Consider the following 22,838-nt stretch of genomic DNA (forward strand, 5'->3'; position numbering starts at 1 on the left):
AACAGTCAGCATAGACAAAGGAGAGTCAGTGGATGTTGTTTACTTGGATTTTCAGAAAGCCCTTGACAATATGCCGCACGTGAGGCTCCTTAACAAATTAAGAGTCCATGGTATTACAGGAAAGATTTACTTTTGATGTAAACAATTTACAGGATATGTCACTCAGGGACTTGGGCTATATCTATTTTTTGTGTAACTGTATGCTTACTGTTATCTTATATGTTCTATATATGGCATATACTGTGTTATAACTGTTGGTACTGTGTTTTACACCTTATCCCTGGAGGAACACTGTTTTGTTTGGCTGTATTCATGAGTATTCAGGTATAGTTGAATTAAAATTACAGTTGAACTTGACTTGGATAGAAGATTGGCTGACTGGATGGAGGCAAAGAGTGGGAATAAAGGGAGCTTTTCTGGATGGCTGCTGGTGACAAATGGTGTTCCACAGGGGTCGGTATTGGGACTGCTTCTTTTCATGTTATATATCAACGATATGGATGAGCGAATTGATGGCCTTGTGGCCAAGTTTGCAATTGATACTAAGATTAGGTGGAGGGGCAGGTAGCGTTGAGGAAGCATGGAGTCTGCAGAAGGACCTTGACAGATAAGGAGTTTGGGCAAAGTGGCAGATGGATTATAATGCAGGGAAATGTATGGTCGTGCACATTAGTGGAAGAAATAAAGGCTAAACTATTTTCTAAACAGGGATAATATTCAAAAATCAGAGGTGCAAAGGAACTTGGGAGTTTTTGTGTAGGATTTCCTAACGGTTAACTTGCAGCTAGAGTCGGTGATATGGAAGGCAAATGCAATGTTAGCATTCATTTTGTGAGGACTAGAATATAAGAGCAAGGAAGTAATGCTGAGGCTTTATAAGGCATTGGTCAGACTGCACTTGGAGTATTCTGAGCTGTTTTGGGCCCCTTATCTAAGAAAAGATGTACTGGCATTCGAGAGGTTCACAAGAATGATTCCAGGAATGAAAAAGTTAATGTGTGAGGAGTGTTTGATGGCTCTGGGCCAGTACTCACTGGTGTTTAGAAGAATGAGGGGGCATCTCATTAAAACTTCTCAAATATTGAAAGGACAAGATAGAGAGCATGTGGAGAGGATGTTTCCTGTAGTGAAGGAGTCTGGGACCAGAACACACAGCCTCAGAATAGAAACATAGAAACATAGAAACATAGAAAATAGGTGCAGGAGTAGGCCATTCGGCCCTTCGAGCCTGCACCGCCATTTATTATGATCATGGCTGATCATCCAACTCAGAACCCCGCCCCAGCCTTCCCTCCATACCCCCTGATCCCCGTAGCCACAAGGGCCATATCTAACTCCCTCTTAAATATAGCCAATGAACTGGCCTCAACTGTTTCCTGTGGCAGAGAATTCCACAGATTCACCACTCTCTGTGTGAAGAAGTTTTTCCTAATCTCGGTCCAAAAAGGCTTCCCCTTTATCCTCAAACTGTGGCCCCTTGTTCTGGACTACCCCAACATCGGGAACAATCTTCCTGCATCTAGCCTGTCCAATCCCTTTAGGATTTTATATGTTTCAATCAGATCCCCCCTCAATCTTCTAAATTCCAACGAGTACAAGCCCAGTTCATCCAGTCTTTCTTCATATGAAAGTCCTGCCATCCCAGGAATCAATCTGGTGAACTTTCTTTGTACTCCCTCTATGGCAAGGATGTCTTTCCTCAGATTAGGGGACCAAAACTGCACACAATACTCCAGGTGTGGTCTCACGAAGGCCTTGTACAACTGCAGTAGTACCTCCCTGCTCCTGTACTCAAATCCTCTCACTATAAATGCCAGCATACCATTCGCCTTTTTCACCGCCTGCTGTACCTGCATGCCCACTTTCAATGACTGGTGTATAATGACACCCAGGTCTCGTTGCACCTCCCCTTTTCCTAATCGGCCACCATTCAGATAATAATCTGTTTTCCTATTTTTGCCACCAAAGTGGATAACTTCACATTTATCCACATTAAATTGCATCTGCCATGAATTTGCCCACTCACCCAACCTATCCAAGTCACTCTGCATCCTCTTAGCATCCTCCTCACAGATAACACTGCCACCCAACTTCGTGTCATCCGCAAACTTGGAGATGCTGCATTTAATTCCCTCATCCAAGTCATTAATATATATTGTAAACAACTGGGGTCCCAGCACTGAGCCTTGCAGTACCCCACTAGTCACCACCTGCCATTCTGAAAAGGTCCCGTTTATTCCCACTCTTTGCTTCCTGTCTGCTAACCAATTCTCCATCCACATCAATACCTTACCCCCAATACCGTGTGCTTTAAGTTTGCACACTAATCTCCTGTGTGGGACCTTGTCAAAAGCCTTTTGAAAATCCAAATATACCACATCCACTGGTTCTCCCCTATCCACTCTACGAGTTACATCCTCAAAAAATTCTATGAGATTCGTCAGACATGATTTTCCTTTCACAAATCCATGCTGACTTTGTCCGATGATTTCACTGCTTTCCAAATGTGCTGTTATCACATCTTTGATAACTGACTCCAGCAGTTTCCCCACCACCGACGTTAGGCTAACCGGTCTATAATTCCCCGGTTTCTCTCTCCCTCCTTTTTTAAAAAGTGGAGTTACATTAGCCACCCTCCAATCCTCAGGAACTAGTCCAGAATCTAACAAGTTTTGAAAAATTATCACTAATGCATCCACTATTTCTTGAGCTACTTCCTTAAGCACTCTAGGATGCAGACCATCTGGCCCTGGGGGTTTATATGCCTTCAATCCCTTCAATTTACCTAACACCACTTCCCTACTAACATGTATTTCGCTCAGTTCCTCCATCTCACTGGACCCTCTGTCCCCTACTATTTCTGGAAGATTATTTATGTCCTCCTTCGTGAAGACAGAACCAAAGTAATTATTCAATTGGTCTGCCATGTCCTTGCTCCCCATAATCAATTCACCTGTTTCTGTCTGTAGGGGACCTACATTTGTCTTTACCAGTCTTTTCCATTTTACATATCTATAAAAGCTTTTACAGTCAGTTTTTATGTTCCCTGCCAGTTTTCTCTCATAATCTTTTTTCCCCTTCCTAATTAAGTCCTTTGTCCTCCTCTGCTGAACTCTGAATTTCTCCCAGTCCTCAGGTGAGCCACTTTCTCTGGCTAATTTGTATGCTTCTTCTTTGGAATTGATACTATCCCTAATTTCTCTTGTCAGCCACGGGTGCACTACCTTCCTTGATTTATTCTTTTGCCAAACTGGGATGAACAATTGTTGTAGTTCATCCATGCAACCTTTAAATGCTTGCCATTGCATATCCACCGTCAATCCTTTAAGTGTCATTTGCCAGTCTATCTTAGCTAATTCACGTCTCATACCTTCAAAGTTACCCCTCTTTAAGTTCAGAACCTTTGTTTCTGAATTAACTATGTCACTCTCCATCTTAATGAAGAATTCCACCATATTATGGTCACTCTTACCCAAGGGGCCTCTCACGACAAGATTGCTAATTAACCCTTCCTCATTGCTCAAAACCCAGTCCAGAATAGCCTGCTGTCTGGTTGGTTCCTCGACATGTTGGTTCAAAAAACCATCTCGCATACATTCCAAGAAATTCTCTTCCTCAGCACCTTTACCAATTTGGTTCACCCAATCTACATGTAGATTGAAGTCACCCATTATAACTGCTGTTCTTTTATTGCACACATTTCTAATTTCCTGTTTAATACCATCTCCGACCTCACTACTACTGTTAGGTGGCCTGTACACAACTCCCACCAGCGTCTTCTGCCCCTTAGTGTTACGCAGCTCTACCCATATCGATTCCACATCTTCCCGGCTTATGTCCTTCCCTTCTATTGCGTTAATCTCTTCTTTAACCAGCAACGCCACCCCACCTCCCCTTCCTTCATGTCTATCCCTCCTGAATATTGAATATCCCTGAACGTTGAGCTCCCATCCTTGGTCACCTTGGAGCCATGCCTCTGTGATCCCAACTGTATCACAATCATTAATAACAATCTGCACTTTCAATTCATCCACCTTATTACGAATGCTCCTTGCATTGACACACAAAGCCTTCAGGCACTCTTTTACAACTCTCTTAGCCCTTATACAATTATGTTGAAAAGTGGCCCTTTTTAATGCTTGCTCTGGATTTGTCGGCCTGCCACTTCCACTTTTCTCCTTAGTACTTTTTGCTTCTACCCTCACTTTACACCCCTCTGTCTCTCTGCACTGGTTCCCATCCCCCTGTTGTGAACTAACCTCCTCACGCCTAGCCTCTTTAATTTGATTCCCACCCCCCAACCATTCTAGTAGAGGGATGTCTATCTGGAACAGATAGGAGGAGCAATTCTTGAGTCAGAAGATAGTGAACCTGGGAAATTCATTGCCACAGATGGCTGTGGAGGTTGGTAGGTCCTTAATTAGTCAGCACATGAAAGGTTACAGGGAGAAGACAAGTGAATGGCATTGAGAGGGATAATAAATCAACCATGATAGAATGGCAGAGCAGATGTGATGGGCTGAATGGCCTAATTTTGCTCCTATGTTTTATGGTTCTATGATATGATGGTCTAAGAGCTCCCATTAATAACATAAATTGTTATATAAAATTGTTTCTACTCTCTCAGGATGTAGGTGGTTGTGGTCCATGAGAAGAATAGTACTCCCCTTCATTCCTTGACAGACATGTTCAGTCCACAGGGTTAAAGTTTCACGGAAAAGACCTACCATCCATTTTGTTGGTTTTTCTTACCAATATACTAACGACCACCTCACCATCTGACTGTGGGTTCAAGAAGAACTACACAAGCACCAGGATACTGGTGAAAAAATGGCATGGGTTTGCTGACAGTTATACTGTGTTACCAGTATCAGTCCATGGTGGCCCGCAGTGCACGCCAAGTGATTGTAGACACTGGGTGCATCGTTGCAGTAAGCGAATAGACCGTTGGCAGGAGCTGGAGACAGGGGAGGAAGAGGAAAGAGAGCATGAGGCCATGCAGCAGCATGATGAAGGAGAAGGCAGCTGGGGGACAGTCCTGCTCAGAAGCTCCCAGCTAAGTGGAGGACTAGGCATTGGTGGCATATAAAGAACTATCTACAGGGAAATAAGTTTCCTTAGGAGCTTGCAACAGAACATTCAGTGAAGCAAATGAAATGACTCTGTCAATGTCACAGTCCCTAGTCCGACACAGTAACCACCAAAGCAAATGAAATGACCTTCTCTGTACCACAGTCCCCCAACTCCACATAGCATGCAAAAACCAGCCAGAAGCGCTCAAGTGTTGCCTACATTCTCCGCACTTCCTGCTGCAACGGTCCACCGGCATAAGTGCAACAGTTTAATGAATGAACCCTTGATCTAATCACTTTAACTCGTTGCCTCAACCTTCTGTATTTCCTGTAAACCACCTCACTTAAAGGACTCAAATCCCCATATAAACAGTATTTTCTGTAAGAGTCCCCACTCTGCAGTTGCAAACAGTTTTACATAATCCCGTATTCAGATCAGCTTGACATATTGAAAAGCGAAAAAGACTCCACAGCGGGAACTCAGAAACAAACACTGAAAACGCTGAAAAAAGCTCAGCAGGCCAGACAGCATCTGTGGATTCTGTTTCAGGTTGATGATTCTTTATCAAGACTGATGAAACAAGTAAGCTGTGAAAGCAGAGTCTCTGATTATCTCCAAGGCCACGTTGGACATACCTTAGGTCTAAGTTATTACTTACAGAGACAAGCGTTTTACTCGATACCTGCAAATACCTTCACTCTCCTTCTGCTCTCTTCTCAGCGTCTGGCCAATTCCAAAGCTCATACGTCCCGATTCATAAGTGCCAATCTTCCATGTAATAAGTTCAAGAACCGCCTTGTCAACATTATGCCGTATGAGACGACAAGAGTGTGTCTACAGCCAATCCGTGGGGTGGAAGGATCTGACTACATCAATGCTAGCTTTATCGATGGATACAGGTAGGTGCCCAAGGGGTGAGCTCCATTACTGACTGATTGCCATTAATAGATTAAATTTCAAGAGCCGTATTAGAGACCATCTGTTATACTGTTAAATGCACGGTTATAGCAACAGGAGACCTATGCTTTGAATTCTAAACTGTTTCACACTCACTAATAGATTGGATGAGGCATTTAAATTGCGCATTATACTCTATGAAAAGCAGTCATCTGGCAAATAAAATTTCAGTTACAGGTGTATGACCTGAAGGCCATTTAGTTAAAACTTTCTAAACTAAAGTTGTTACTGGATTACTTACCTCCAGAGAATCATTTTAATTAGCCTATTAGTGAAGCAGCTTTCACATCCTCTTTAATTCAAGTGTCTGCATAGGCTCGTGCAGAGATGAAAGTTTATAGCTTAACGTTGTTCAGTTCTGCACAGTATCAAAAGCCAATGGTGACCACAGTTGATATCTGCTCACACAGCTACAGCACTCTGTTCATGTAGGTGTTTTCATAAATTCTGTCATATTTCTTTATTTTTCTGTAAATATGCAAGTAATTAGTCTCGAGGTAGTATATGGTGACAAATACAGACAGTACTGTGCATACTGTGTATATATAGCTAGGGTGCCTACGTACTTTTGCACAGTACTGTAGTGATTTTATGTATTGTGCTGTACTGCTGCTGCAAAAAAAAAGACATATGTGAGTGATGATAAGCCTAATTCTGATATGGGTTTCTATTATGGACTGAGAGTAGAAAGGGGAATCATAGTTGAGAAAAGGGGAGGGGAGAGTGCAGGGAATGGGAAGCACTGGAGAAACATTCTGTACTGATCAATAAACCAATTGTTTGGAATCGAATGACCTTGTCTGGTGTCTCAATGCTGTGTGTGTCTACACCCATGCCACCTGGCACTATGCACTCCTAGCACTCCTCTGCCACCTGTCCTGTGCTCCTCCTGTGGCGCTCCACCCTTGCCATTCCCAACATCTTTGCTTCTGCCAGATTTACTACCTGGCTCTCTGCTCCATGTTGACAAATACAGTACTGTGCAAAAGTCTGAGGCGGCCTAGCTAAAGATATATCTATCAGTACAGGACGCAGACTCAGACCACACACCCAAGGTGGTGAACCAGTGCAGGATGATTGCTTTCTGCTGACTCCCTTCCAGTTCCATCAGGGTCCTTACCAATTGACAGACAGCACACGGCTCACAGGCAGCAGGTCTGATCGATACACAAAAACCAGGATCAAGCAAAGAATTAGTCCTTTCCATTTACAAACACCTCTTTGGGAACAGAGACAGCAGAGCAAATCAGTATGATTACACAAGCAGCCATATTCAGGTCAAACCAATTACCAATTATTTCACTGTTTAGCAGTTAGCCACCTGCCCTTTAAATTGGACGCTGACCAAGTATCAACAGTTAAAAAAATGTTATCATCACATTTAGGAGAAGGGTGGTGTATTCTGGCAGCTTGTGGCCACTCGCACAGTGCACCCATCTCTCCTCCCCCAACAATGTACGAAGCATCACTCCTGTGTGACAGGACTGACTGTGGGTCCTTTCCACAAGTTGCCAGTAGCTCAGTCCTACCCCTTTCCAGTGCAAGGTCAGTCCTGAGCTATCTTGCATCAGAGAAATAAGTGTCTTATTGGTCATCCACCTGACAACCAAAATATAAATTGAAATTAAACTTATAGATCCTGAAACTCTTAAATAAGCAAGAGCTTGACATACACAAAAGGGCAGCAGCAGCTGTAAGGGAGGAATACATCCGATACATGAATGCTCAGCACAGATAGCTCTGATCTCCTTCAAAGGAAAGCAGTTTCAGACTATTGCAGAGACTGGTAAAAGGCTTTGACTGTGAGATTGCCTTAAATAATTGGTCTACCAAGCCAACTCCTTCCGTAAATGGTTGAAATTCAATTATGTCACCAATTCCATTCTTTAATCTCCTCCAACAAACTTTTTAAACTTTTATCTATTTCTACAGACTGCATTGTCATCTCTGCCCCCTCATTTAATCCCCTTCTACAGACCATATGTACTGTATTGTATCATTGACCCCACTAATTTACTGTCTTTCCATGGATTGTGTGCACTCTGTTGTGAACTTTATCCAGTCCAAGTATCTTCTTTCATGCCTGTTCATTCTTCCCGTGTAAATCATTTTAGATCTTTGCGAGTGCTTAAATGTCCCCTGGCTGCCCCACTTGCAATCGAGACAATTATTTGTGTTCTCCTACTAACTAACACATTCTTTTTTGACAGGCAACAGAAAGCATACATTGCCACGCAGGGTCCTTTAGCAGAGACTACAGAGGACTTCTGGAGAATGTTATGGGAGAACAACTCCACCATTGTTGTTATGCTTACCAAACTGCGAGAAATGGGCCGTGTAAGTGTTGCTAAAATTGAGTTTTGAGCCTGTGATATCCTCGAGCCTAACTGAATGATTAGTTCCCTGCTTAAAGCTTGCAACATCGCTGTGCAGCCAGCCCAAGACCTGTTCATGTTAACACCAAGTCACTAACTAAGGCCTTTTACAGAGAAAGATGGTAAGGAGATGGAAGTTTTCCCCTTCACATTTAGTGAGACCAGGAATGAGCATTTTCATCCTGTTCCTGTGGCTACTGAATCAAGGGAAATGGATCAGACTCGAGGAATAAGAAGTTATTGAGGACTTCCTATAGCCCACCCATAATTGAAGTAACATGCAAATACAGCCATCATCTCCAGATAAGTAGACAACCATTGTGGTCCTGAGTAAGGTGGGACAGGAAGGTTTAAGTTTGATTGGCAACCATAGAGTCATAGAATCAGACAACACAGAAGCCAGACCTCCCGGTCCATCTCCTCCATTTCAACCATGATGTCTTCTACTCTAAACCCATTTGCCTACCTTAAGCCTCTATGCCTTTCCAGTCCAAATACCTTTAAAATGTAATTGTATCTCCCTTCACCACCTCCTCTGGCTGCTCATTCCAGATATTCACAACCCTCTGAGAAAAAAGCTGATCTCTCAGATCTATGTTAAGCTTCTCCCCTATCACCTTAAACATGTGCTTCTAGTTCAAGCCTCCCCTGACCTGGAAAAAAAAGACCGTATCTATGAACACAAGAGATTCTGCAGTTGCTGGAAATCCAGAGCAACACAAACAAAATTCTGGAGGAACTCAGCAGGTCAGGTAGCATCTATGGAAATGAGTAAACGGCTGACCTTTCTTCGAGATTGGAAAGGAAGGGGAAGGACTCCAGAATAAAAAGGAGGGGGAAGGGAAGGAGGACTAGCTAGAAGGTCATAGGTGAAGCCAGGTGGGTGGGAAAGGATAAGGGCAGAAGAAGAAGGAATCTGATAGGAGAGGAGAGTGGCCCAAAGGAAAAATGAAGAAGAATGGGCACCTGGGGGAGGTGATAGGCAGGTGATGAGAAGAAGTAAGAGGCCAGAGTGGGGAACAGAAGAAGGGGGAAGGGGGAAAAAAATAACTGGAAACCAAAAGGAGAAATCGATGTTCACGCCATTTGTTTGGAGGCTACCCAGACAGGATGTGAGGTGTTACTCCTCCACCTCTATCTATACTACCTATGCCACTCACAATTTCCTTAACCTTTATAAGATCACCCTTCAGCTTTTACATTCCAGTGCAAATGAACCCAGCCTATCCAATCTCACCTTAGAGCTTCAGCCCTCCAATCTTGGCAGCGTCCTTGTGAATCTTATGTGTACTTTCTCCGTTGCTGCCATATCCCCGCGGTAGTGTGGCGACCAGAATTGTGCACGGTCTGGTCTAGCCAATGTTTTGTGCGGCTGCAACATTACATCTGAACACTTATCCACAATCATGATGAAGTGTCCTCAGCCCAAAATATCAACTATTTGTCTTCTCCATAGATGCTGCTGAATTCCTCAAGCATTTTGCATATTTTGCCAAAGGATTGAGATTTACCTCCCCTTGAATGAAAATCTTCAGGAGTGGCATGATAATGCTCTTCACACAACTCTATTCCACCTTACTGGGGGATTTATTAATTACAATGTCATTGCCACAATGATAGCCCAATCTTTGAGTCTAATGTTGCATCCCTGAAGATATATCTCTGAGTGTCAGAAACTGACCATTTGTTGCAAGACTTTTTTACTTTCTGAGACATTTCTTCAGCTTCAAATTTTAAGCTGTAGTTTTCATTTCTCCTCTTAGTAGTCGTGGCGTTCTTTGTGAGTATCACCACATGATGTGTTCCTGCTGCTGCTGATGCTGATGCTGGAGATGTTTTGTCAGGTTAATAGAAAATGTCCCCAGAGTCTGGCTCTACCACATTACCACATAAATTTTCGTATCTTTATCTAAATCGTCCTCACATGCACAAGAAGTTGACAGTCTGAGGGTAAGTATTGACAACTAAGTCAGCCGGCTCTGAAAAAGTGGCTCTCCTTTGAGCGCAATCTTTGAAATTACTGAGACTGCGAGGTGGGTAAAGAAATGCTACCAACAAGAATGAGGAGCTTAACCCTGACATCAAACGAATTATTTTCCCATGTGTCACCTCCTGCTGGTTTGGAGTGCCATCATCTGGACCCTGAAATTCATCTGCCTCCAATTTCTGGTGATCTCCGGGGTAATTTTAGAATCTGGTACAATTGAGAGACACTTAGACAGACACTTAAATAAGTAAGGTGAAGAAAGATAAGGACGTAATGTGGATGATGGGATTCATGAAGATGGGCAAAATGGTTGGCATGGATGCGGTGGGCTGAAGGGCCTGTTTCGGTCCTAGGTGGCACTGTACGCCTATGTATTTCTTGCTCCATGAGACCTGCAGAATGCTGGGGCTTTGGCTGGTTAGTGGCGGCTCTCAGAAGAAAGTTAGGTACTGGAGCTCTGTGGTGGGAGGGGGTTCAGGAGCATTGAGCTCCCGTATTTTGAGGTTGGGGATCGGTAAGTGAGCAAACCAGAGTGTTTTGGTGAACTCAGATGGGAAAACAGGAGTCAGCACTGGGAGGTGGGAGTTAGAATGTAAAGCCAGGGAGACATTATTTTACAAAGTTGGAAAGCTGTTGGAGAACTGGTTTTAGTGGACAATGGGCAGACTAGGATTGCAGGAGAGTACTTCTACACCTCCCCACACAGTTTGGCTCTGCAGGGTGAAGACCATGTTGCTCCATGATGGAGACTCACTGCATGAGATGAGACAAAAGAGCTTTGCACATAGCTTTGACCCCAGACCATTGACACGTGCTCTGCATGGGTGTCTGTTTACTGGAAATGCCCAACTGAATTTTCCAAGCAATGTGAAACAACCTGGAAGTGGTAGGTATCATGTTTCACTGCAGAAAATCAATTTCAATTGCATAATCTTGAGAAAAATGACAGCATTATGCAATTGAATTTCTAGCCAAATTCATCAGACATTTTCTGAGTAAGCCATTCAGACAGTTTGAAGATATCAATTAGAAAGCTAAAGTTGTTAAATAGGAAGTCTGGGGAAATCTAACTGATCAGCTTATTGAGTATGTTTCCAGTCTCCAGGATGTCAGTGTCTAATAGGATTTCACTGAGAAGTAAGGTCAGGCAACCTCCCAGTTTATTTTTGCATAATTTTTATCCACAGGAAGCTTTTAAATAATTAGTTTTTACCAGAATGTCTGGGTCACAACACAGAGAAGTTATACAATTAGAATTTATGCAGCTTGCTTATCATTTTTTCCCAGGTGCTGGTTATCTGTGTTAGTGACTCCATGTGTTTCTCTATATTTTTAGAGGTTAGCTCTGATTTCTCTTTATCCACAGCACTACCGCCATTTACCTACATCTATCTATCACGACCTGTCACTATAAATATTGCCTTCATCTATTTCTAAAACTCTCTGTCTACTTATCTATACCTAGATAGTTTTCAACATTTCTTTGAATCTACATACGTTTTTGTTGAGTTTTAGATCTCTTATCAAAAGGTTCAGGAGGCTGAACCAATAACTCTCCCTTACAGAAATAATAAGCTTTTAATAAGAGCTGTGCTTGTGAGGAAAAGTGTGTGGGAATGGTAATCAGATATGGGGCAGCAAAGAGGTGATTATATGTTTGATTAGGATGCTGATTATCAGATCTGAGCTACTTTCTGTTGCATAATATAATCAGAACCAATGTCGTCTTAATTCTTTCTAGGATAAAAATGTCCATCAGTTTAATTCTCTTCACTTCTCGCGATCATTGACTCTGCATGGATGCTAATGAGATCCTCATGGTCATTCCTTGTGTGTGATCAAAGACTTCAAATGAAGACAAGCTGGGTGCACCTGTTTCTACCGTACTCCTGCCCTGAATAATAATGTCATGATTCCAGCAGCGGTGGCTGGATGAAGAACCTTTCCTAATTTTCTGCTTTCTGACTCAGGGCAGTGGAGACAATTATGGTGGTGCATTCCTGTTTGAGATCATCTTAACCCAGCAAAGTCTGGAATTGAAACTGGGTGCTACGTGATGGTCTGAATTCAACAGCCATCATTGACCCATCACTGATGGTTGAGTTGCACCTAGAACTTTCTTACTGCATAATCAGACCATCTAAGCAAAATCCAAGCTTGAAATGTCCATTTTAATCTAATCACCATTGCCTTTCATTCATTCAAGCTAATATCTAGTCAAGAAGGTGCTTTGTTATTTCTGCCTTGTGTATGTGACCCATCTATGAAAAGTCCTTTCACATAAGCTATTTTTTTTTATTCTGGGCTAAGTGCTTGGAAGTAGAAAATCAGATTAAACTCTGCATTGGTAAATTTGGCAGGTTTACTTCCAAATCCATGCTCTACATTATCTTGAAGGACAAGGACACTAGATGGAAACAAACACCCTCTTAATTAGTTTCCCTCCATGTCACACCCCATCCTGATTTGGAGTATACCCTCCATCGTCTTCCTGGATTTCCACTACCATGGTGCACCCCTCTCTGAGATCATGTTAACTCAGCAAAGTCTACCCACCTACCAGTAGTTTAAAGGCATCTTCACCATATTGACCTTAATGGTTTGAAAAGAGACTGATCTCAATATGTCACCATCTTCTCAAGGACAATCTGGATTGGGTAAAAAGTGCCTCCCTTGCCAGCAACAGCTTTATTCCAAGCAGGGACTGAACACTGACTATCAGATACCCACTCTATATCAGATACTAACATCAAATTGTAGAAGGATGCAACATAGAAGTAGATCCTTTGCTCACTGTGTCCTCACCAACCATCAACCACTAATTTTTACCCCAATCCTGCTCCAAGCTAATTTAGTTTCCCCAATTTGCCATTGAGCACCCTCCCACCTCCAGTTTCTACCACTAGGAGCAAAAGACAATTAACCTATGGACCTGCATCTCTTTGGGATGTGGGAGAATACTGGAGCTCCCAGGGGAAAACCACATGGTCTCAGGGGAACGTGCAAACTCCACATCGATAGCACCCCAGTTCAGAACGGAATCCTGGTCAGTGAAGTTGTACTACCCATAACAGTTTGCTATTCAAAAGAAATGGTTCTTAAAAAATAATATATTTTTAAAAAGCTATGGAAAGGTGCTGGTATTCATCTGTAATATACAGATGTATTGTGTACTTAACAGGAGAAGTGTCACCAGTACTGGCCAGCTGAACGATCCGCCAGGTATCAGTACTTTGTCGTGGATCCGATGGCAGAGTACAACATGCCGCAGTACATCCTCCGTGAGTTCAAAGTCACAGATGCAAGGGTGAGTGTTTAAACCTTCAACTTTTCAATGTTGGTTTCAGGGAAGTAGTGCCATGAAGAGTTAAGTCATGGAATGATTGCGAATACTAAACAATGTTTCAGTGGTTTGGAGGGTGCACAATGAGAGTGTCCAGTCCTGATAATGAAGGTAAGAGGTGAACTGCAGTGTTGAAAGATGTAATGCTCCATCTCAGCCTGTATCAGACCTGAGGTCAAGAGCTATTTCTATGTAGCAGTATTAGAGTTGCAAGTTGTAAATCTACAACCACTGTTGTATTGTGAGGTTAGAGAGATATCAGAATGCCACTTTTGGCCTTTGGCCTTCCACCTCTGAGTCAGAAGAGGTAGGTTAATGCCCCATCTTGGCATTCTAGGTCAGATTTGATGGTCTTTACTATCAGAAGTGAGACTCCCCCTCCTTGCCTACTCTATCATTTAATAAGATCATAGCTAATCTGTAACATCAAATCTGCATTCCCATGTACCTGCTGAAATATTCCACTATCTTGTTTATCAAGTATCTATCTCTTTCTTAAAAATGTACAGAGAATCTGCTTCCTCTGCCTTTTGAAGACGAGAGTTCCAAAGACTATTTACCCAGAGACTAAAAACTGCCCCACTTTTGTCATGAAAGGATAACTATTTTACGTTAAATAGTGGCCTTTAGTTTTAGATTCTCCTGCACAGGAAACGTCCTGCCCACATCTATTCTGTCAAGATCTGACATGTTTTATTCAGCCTCCTTGTGGCAGGAACCTTCCAAAAGAAATAATATAAATTAACAGTAGTCAGCTCACAGTTATTTAAAAATAATCTTTGGGAGATTGCCTTAAGGAGAAACGTTTGCAATAACATTCCATTTCAGCCTTGGGTATGTCACAGAGCGGGTTGAATTGACTTGGAGAGATTTCACAGACGACAGAGGACCAGTCAGTCTGACTGGCGGAGGAGAAATCTGTCTCTACCACACCTGGCAACCGACAGCTTCTGTGTTTTAAGAATCTCATTTGCATATTGATTAAGGACTTTTAGCAGCCGTCAGGATAAAAATAGCTGTCATCCATTAAGTGTGGTGGTTTTCAAGCCTCAGCTCTCCATCATTCTGCCCATTGATGAAAAATCACTTCTACTGACCCATCACGAAAGAAAACCCATGCTCATTGGTTGTCCAGGTCTGCTCTGACTAAATAGGGGCAAATAGTCGCCTTATTCTTACAACACTGGTCTATACTTATCCCTGTAAAAACAATTTCTTGAACTCTTGAAGTGGAAGGCATCACCAAGGAATAGCCAACAGTTCAAGGACAATATTAGCATAGAGGCGGTGATTAATGAGATTGAAATTTGATTCTTAAAGAGTATGGACTGCACTAAAAAAGAAAGATTAAGAAGACCCCGAGGCTCAGAAATGAGCATGTTCAGTTTGGTGACAGAATTCAGAGAACATGGCTGCAGACTTGTCCAGAGGAACACTGACAGTGGTATCAACTGTTGCAGAGGCTTCAAGCTCATAGCCTGTGCTAAAAGAATAAAAGTTTACAATAAATGTTATTAAGTAAAAATTCAGGGGTGGTTGGAATCTGGAAATAGAGTTTCAAAGGAAGGTAGTCGTTGTGGCTATCCCTCGAGGTCGAGGATGATGGTGTTCATTCTGAAGCAATGGTCCACAGAGCGGAATTGCCTGTTGCGTGTATTTTTTAAAGTGTACTTGATGTTGCACTCCAAGAAGCACATGATACTGCACAAATCAACCAACTGATTCCAATGGAATGGAAACCACGACGACTGGAGCTGATGGATTTGTTGCAGCCTTCAGCCGCCTTCACAGCCATTGAGTTCGAAGTAACTTCGTCCGCCTGTTCCACCGTTGAGGTCTTGGTTGGATTGTTCTTTGTCAGGGATCTCACCCTCGACCTTATCGCCATGGGTGACCCTACCAGCAGCATAGCTCCAGACAGCATTGCTCTCAGGATCACAGAACCACACAAGCTTCTCCACCGTGACAAGGTGACAATTCACGGAGAAGAAAGGAAGGTAGGTTCGTAAGGGGGAAAGGGGGAAGTTTTAATGAAGGTGGGATGAGGGTCATTTGGAGCATATATACCTGCATAGTTCTATTCAAATATTCCAGTTCTGTGCCGTAAGTATAGTGAAATACTCAGTAAACAGAGAAAATAGTTTGAGAAATTTTTATCATTCGATTAGAATTGGTACTTTAAACAGGCAACACACATCAAAGTTGCTGGTGAACGCAGCAGGCCAAGCAGCATCTGTAGGAAGAGGTGCAGTCGACGTTTCAGGCCGAGACCCTTCATCAGGACTAACTGAAGGAAGAGTGAGTAAGGGATTTGAAAGTTGGAGAGGGAGGGGGAGATCCAAAATGATAGGAGAAGACAGGAGGGGGAGGGATGGAGCCAAGAGCTGGACAGGTGATAGGCAAAAGGGATACGAGAGGATCATGGGACAGGAGGTTCGGGAAGAAAGGCAAGGGGGGGGACCCAGAGGATGGGCAAGGGGTATATTCAGAGGGACAGAGGGAGAAAAAGGAGAGTGAGAGAAAGAATGTGTGCATAAAAATGAGTAACAGATGGGGTACGAGGGGGAGGTGGGGCCTTAGCGGAAGTTAGAGAAGTCGATGTTCATGCCATCAGGTTGGAGGCTACCCAGACGGAATATAAGGTGTTGTTCCTCCAACCTGAGTGTGGCTTCATCTTTACAGTAGAGGAGGCCATGGATAGACATGTCAGAATGGGAATGGGATGTGGAATTAAAATGTGTGGCCACTGGGAGATCCTGCTTTCTCTGGCGGACAGAGCGTAGATGTTCAGCAAAGCGGTCTCCCAGTCTGCGTCGGGTCTCGCCAATATATAAAAAGCCACATCGGGAGCACTGGACGCAGTATATCACCCCAGCCGACTCACAGGTGAAGTGTTGCCTCACCTGGAAGGACTGTTTGGGGCCCTGAATGGTGGTAAGGGAGGAAGTGTAAGGGCATGTGTAGCACTTGTTCCGCTTACACGGATAAGTGCCAGGAGGGAGATCAGTGGGGAGTGATGGGGGAGATGAATGGACAAGGGAGTTGTGTAGGGAGCGATCCCTGCGGAATGCAGAGAGAGGCGGGGAGAGAAAGATGTGCTTAGTGGTGGGATCCCGTTGGAGGTGGCGGAAGTTACGAAGAATAATATGTTGGACCCGGAGGCTAGTGGGGTGGTAGGTGAGGACCAGGGGAACCCTATTCCGAGTGGGGTGGCGGGAGGATGGAGTGAGAGCAGATGTACGTGAAATGGGGGAGATGCGTTTAAGAGCAGAGTTGATATTGGAGGAAGGGAAGCCCCTTTCTTTAAAAAAGGAAGACATCTCCCTCATCCTAGAATGAAAAGCCTCATTCTGAGAGCAGATGCGGCGGAGACGGAGGAATTGCGAGAAGGGGATGGCGTTTTTGCAAGAGACAGGGTGAGAAGAGGAATAGTCCAGATAGCTGTGAGAGTCAGTAGGCTTATAGTAGACATCAATGGATAAGCTGTCTCCAGAGACAGAGACAGAAAGATCTAGAAAGGGGAGGGAGGTGTCGGAAATGGACCAGGTAAACTTGAGGGCAGGGTGAAAGTTGGAGACAAAGTTAATAAAGTCAACGAGTTCTGCATGCGTGCAGGAAGCAGCGCCAATGCAGTCGTCGATGTAGCGAAGGAAAAGTGGGGGACAGATACCAGAATAGGCACGGAACATAGATTGTTCCACAAACCCAACAAAAAGGCAGGCATAGCTACGACCCATACGGGTGCCCATAGCTACACCTTTAGTTTGGAGGAAGTGGGAGGAGCCAAAGGAGAAATTATTAAGAGTAAGGACTAATTCCGCTAGACGGAGCAGCGTGGTGGTAGAGGGGAACTGATTAGGTCTGGAATCCAAAAAGAAGCGTAGAGCTTTGAGACCTTCCTGATGGGGGATGGAAGTATATAAGGACTGGACATCCATGGTGAAAATAAAGCGGTGGGGGCCAGGGAACTTAAAATCATTGAAAAGTTTAAGAGCGTGAGAAGTGTCACGAACATAGGTCGGAAGGGATTGAACAAGGGGTGATAAAACAGTGTTGAGGTATGCAGAAATGAGTTCGGTGGGGCAGGAGCAAGCTGAGACAATAGGTCGGCCAGGACAGGCAGGTTTGTGGATCTTGGGTAGGAGGTAGAAACGGGAAGTGCGGGGTGTGGGAACTATAAGGTTGGTAGCAGTGGATGGGAGATCCCCTGAGCGGATAAAGTCGGTGATGGTGTGGGAGACAATGGCCTGGTGCTCCTTAGTGGGGTCACGATCGAGGGGTAAATAAGAGGAGGTATCCGCGAGTTGTCGCTGTGCCTCGGCAAGGTAGAGGTCAGTACGCCAGACTACAACAGCACCCCCCTTATCGGCGGGTTTAATAATAAGGTTAAGATTAGTGCGGAGGGAGTGGAGAGCAGAGCGTTCGGAAGGAGTGAGGTTGGAATGGGGACAAGGTGCGGTGAATTCGAGACGGTTGATGTCCCGTTGGCAGTTAGCAATAAAGAGATCCAGAGCAGGCAGAAGACCAGAGCGGGGTGTCCATGAAGAAGAGGAGGGTTGAAGACGGGAGAAGGGGTCATCGGTGGGGGTGGAAGAGTCCTTGCCGAAGAAGTAGGCTCGGAGACGGAGACGGCGGAAGAAAAGTTCCGCATCGTGGCGAACACGGAACTCGCTGAGGCGTGGGCAAAGGGGGACAAAGGTGAGGCCCTTACTGAGAACAGAGCGTTCTGCCTCCGACAGTTGAAGGTCGGAGGGGATGGTAAAGACCCGGCATGGATGAGAGCTGGGATCAGAGGGGGGAGGGGGGAGGCTGGGGGTGTCAATGGAGAGGGGAGGGTTGGGGTGAGAGGAAGATGGAGCCTCTGAGGGCCCAGGAGCTGACAGTGGGATCTGAGAAAGACGGGGCTGCGGAGTGGTGGTGGGGGAAGGGGAGACGGGAGTCACAACAGCAGCACTTGAAGACCCGGCCTGGAGTTCAAGGCTGGCGTCGCAGTCACCGAAGAACTTTAAACAGGAAGCGGTTTCTTTCCAGTTGTGTCAAAGAATGCAGGAAAAACATTGTTTAAAGCTGTAGTGATGGGCAATAGGTTTTATGCCTGAACAAGAGGCATAATGGTAGATGACAGACAGCACGAGTGTTCCCTGGTATTTATACTGAATTCTGCGCAATATTTACCCAGATATCTCAACCTTCCGCCAATACACCCATTCACTTTCACTGAATATACCTCACTGGAGTGACAGTTCACCAGCTTCCGTGCCAACCTCCTCTCTGTGTCTAGAAATTTGATAGCGTCAAATTTTGGGTTTCTGCATCTAGAGATTGTAGGAAGAGGAAAGAAAATTGACAGAGGTAAAGCTTTCTGTAATTTTAAGTCCTTGGAAACAGCAGTGTGTGATCTCTTCTTATTGTATATGCTGACAATTATCTCTTCCTCACACCACAAAGCTTCTTGTGACTAGGCTTTGTCCTTGCTCATGTCATCGGATGTACAAGAACTGAGAGCAGCACTACAGTATGATGTCAATAAATGCACTATGTATCATTTAAGAAGCTCCCTTACCATGTTTGCATTGTGAAGTAAATAATCAGGTAACTTCTTCTAAAAGATCTAGTTTCATGTTGATATTTACCACAATTACTGGAAAACCATCAACAAAGATATTGTGTATAAAGTATTTTCGGTACATCACATTTCTGATCAGCAAATGTATTATCTCAGTGATTCCTGATCATTAGCTGGTTGGCTTATCAGTCCAGCCATGTCTACCAAACCAAAAACAAAATCTTACAAAACAAGCAGATGCAAAAAAAAAACAGGCAAAGATGATCTTCAATGCATTGTCATTAGCCAACTGTCTGACCTGAGCAAGATTATACCTTCCATTACTGGCCTCTCAAGTGAAATTGCAAATCTGTGGTCCCAAAACTCATGATTTCATTAATAATTCATTGACTTTTGCACTAATTTACAGAGTTCACAGGGACTGAATGCAGAGAGAAAATTTCTCCTTCATTATCTCCTTTTTTTGTGTTTTTTTTCCCCATCGCTACCTGTGGGTGCAAAATGGTAACTATGATTGCCCACAAAAAGAGCTGCTGTATCAAAAGTAATTTATTGTGTAGTGTAATCTTTACAGTTTCTCTGTGACTTGCAACTGCATATGTAGAAGCAATTTATCTTCCATCAATAGCATGGATTTAAAAAAGACAATAGCTCAGTCAATGCTTAAAAATAACTACATTTGATGTCTGTCCCTCATACTTGTCCTATCTCATTGACGTTCGTGTGAGCCAAAATTATAAACTAATCAATCTCAAAGAGATGCCTTAAGCACGGAACTATTCACTAAAGTAGTTAATTTAATACTTAAAGACTGGTCTTCAGAAGTGTGAAATTAGATGATCACTTAATGTAGGTTTTTAACCAAAAACTGGATGCATTGAAGGTGTTTTAGTGTTGCTAGCCTGAGATCTGAAATAAGCTGGGTCTTGACATAATAAATGTATAAGGTTTTGGGGTTAGATGGGTTTCACTAGGCATAGACCTACATTTTTTTTTTAACAAAGGTTAGTGGATGGCCCAGGACATAGCTGGGTTTTATATAGTTGTTTATCAAAGACCAGAAGGTCATAACACAGAGGGACAGAATTAGGCCATTTCAGCCCATCAAGCCTACTCTGCCATTCAATCCTGGCTAATTTATTTTCCCTCTCGACCCTATTTGCCTGCCTTCGGCCTATAACCTTTGACCTCCTTACTAATCAGGATCTCTGCTTTAAATATACCCACTGACTTGGCCACAGCTATATGCCGCAATGAATTCCACAGATTCACCACCCTCTAGCTAAAGAAGTACCTCCTCATCTCTGTTCTAAAGGGATGTCCTTCTATTCTGAGGCTTTGCCACTTGATCCTAGACTCTGCCACTTAGAGGTGATGTCTTATGGAGGTATCCATTGAAACAAAGCTTTCACCTCACTGATTTGAGTGTCAAATCATTTATTTTAAATGGGTAGCTACTAACATCAAAACTAATTCAGATCAGATGAAGTAAGCTGTTAGTCCTCATTTGAGTGTTTATTCAGACAACTAAATTTAAAAATATCATAAATGTTACTTGTTCCAATTATTTAATTTTTAAAGATAGGATGAACATTATCTGGATTATTGGTTTCCATCCTGTCTAGTTTTCATTTATGTTAGCTCACTTTTTGGGAGCTCTGTTATCTGCAAGATTGAATGTAAGTGTGGTTTTGAACCCAGTTCAGGACTGTAGAACATAGTCAACACCAGACAACAATCATACTGTTAGAATCACTGTATTGAACTGATGTTTGTTCAGGACCTTAAAACCCATCCGTTTTCTTTGTCAACTAACAGGCAGCATTCTTTTTTCAACCTGCAGCAACAGAAATAGGGTTAACTGGTTGGTAATTAACATTGAGGGAATTGAGACCATCTCTGTTCATGAATACGTCCAGATTGTTGAGTGCAACCCTTACGGTCACAGGAGAGGTGCTACCTTCGCTAAAATTAAAGTAATTGAAATAATTTTATGAATCCCTTTGAGATGCACTGGCAAGCAGCCAATACAGAAATATGCCAGGGGTCTCCTGAAACCACTCAGAACAGTCCTAGAGAGAGGTGCTGAAAGGGAAGGTGACCATGAGTCCCAAGGAGAGGGCAAGCACACATGAGCTTAGTTAAGCATTTTCCAATAAAAAAGATGACATATCTCAGTTTTGGAATGACTGGGCTTGCAGACACATTTTTCATGAAATTTTCTGAGTAGGAAATGTTATCTGTGAAAAGTCTCTAAGCATAACCTGTTGGCTGAAGACACAATAGAAGGCAGGTGCTGGAATCGGGAGCAACAAATAATCTGCTCTAAGAACTCAGAGAGTTGAGAGGCATTGAAAGGAATTTGTCAATGTTTCGGGTTGAAACTCTGCAACAGGATTGAGTTTTGATCCAAAATGTCAACATTTCTGCCCACAGATGTTATATAACCTGTTGGCTGATGTGAAGACTCTGTGGGTGCAGACTGTTGGTTGATGCCCATGACTTTGACCTCTGCCCCAAGGTCCCTAGCGTAATCTGAATGACAAGACATGGCCAGAGCAATGCCTCCAGTGATGGAGTGCTGTATCTTAGTAGGTAGATACAGTACTAGAGAAAACAATGACCATTACTTTCAGCATATTCTGTGGACTTTAGAAGGACGTTGAGCAGTCTGCAGCCAATTCTGATCTGCCTGTTCCGGTCTCCTGTAGTCAGCAGAATGTTGCTTTAAATAGCACAAAATGTAACAATCTAGCACAATGTGCTCCTAGTTTGCAATGTGGAGCTTCTGCTCCAGTTCATGTCAGCATGGGCTGAAACCTGAGTTAATCAACAATCATGTTTCTCAGGTACATGTCTGACAGTAGGAAACATTCTGACATGCACAGGTGGATGAATGTGCCAGGTTTGGCTTTTGCTCAGATGTGATTTCACCCAGTAATTATTTTCAGCGCACTCTGCACTGGGTAAGATTGAAACTGGATCATGTATCACCTAAAAAACAGCAGCTTTGTGATGCAGTTTCTCAGCTTCTGACTATAAACTTTCAACTGACTATAAATGTTCAATTTTGAAGGAAGATCAAAAAATAAGGGCCTGCACATGTTGGATGACTTCAATGACCTCAAGATATTCTGAAGCACTGTCCAACAGCGGAGAGCCTCTAAGCGTTGTTGGTGATATAATATAGAACAGATTGCAGAGAAAAAGTCCCGAAAGATTAATGAAATACATGTCATGATTAAGTATTTTGATCATGCTTCTCTTCTTCAAGTGGTGCAGGGAAGTATTTAGTTATCCACTTAAGTGACAGATAGGGAATATTTCACCTGAAGGATCCCATTACTCCCAGTACCATAGGGAAATGTCAGCCTAGGATATGTACTCAAGGTACTAGTGGAGGTCTTGAACCTAATTTAGAGATAAGGCTGTAATTTACTTGAGGGGAAATTATAAACACAATCAGAAGTAGATTGCCAATGCTAGAAGTTTCAGCTGTGGCCTAATAAGCTAAACCTGAGCAATGTTCCCTCAAAC

The 22,838-nt window shown here is 43.3% G+C and overlaps 1 protein-coding gene across 10 annotated transcripts in view; it reads left to right on the forward strand.

The window, feature by feature from the left end:
• Positions 1–22,838, forward strand: part of LOC140188305 (receptor-type tyrosine-protein phosphatase delta-like) — a 493,362-nt gene that overhangs the window by 460,066 nt on the left and 10,458 nt on the right. For all 10 annotated transcript variants that reach the window (XM_072244426.1, XM_072244416.1, XM_072244420.1 and 7 more), the window contains 3 exons: positions 5,794–5,972; positions 8,241–8,367; positions 13,574–13,699. In XM_072244426.1, the coding sequence (XP_072100527.1) occupies positions 5,794–5,972; positions 8,241–8,367; positions 13,574–13,699 (432 nt within the window). The remainder of the gene's footprint in view (positions 1–5,793; positions 5,973–8,240; positions 8,368–13,573; positions 13,700–22,838) is intronic.

Source organism: Mobula birostris, chromosome 26 (assembly GCF_030028105.1).
Source record: "Mobula birostris isolate sMobBir1 chromosome 26, sMobBir1.hap1, whole genome shotgun sequence".
Taxonomy (NCBI): domain Eukaryota; kingdom Metazoa; phylum Chordata; class Chondrichthyes; order Myliobatiformes; family Myliobatidae; genus Mobula; species Mobula birostris.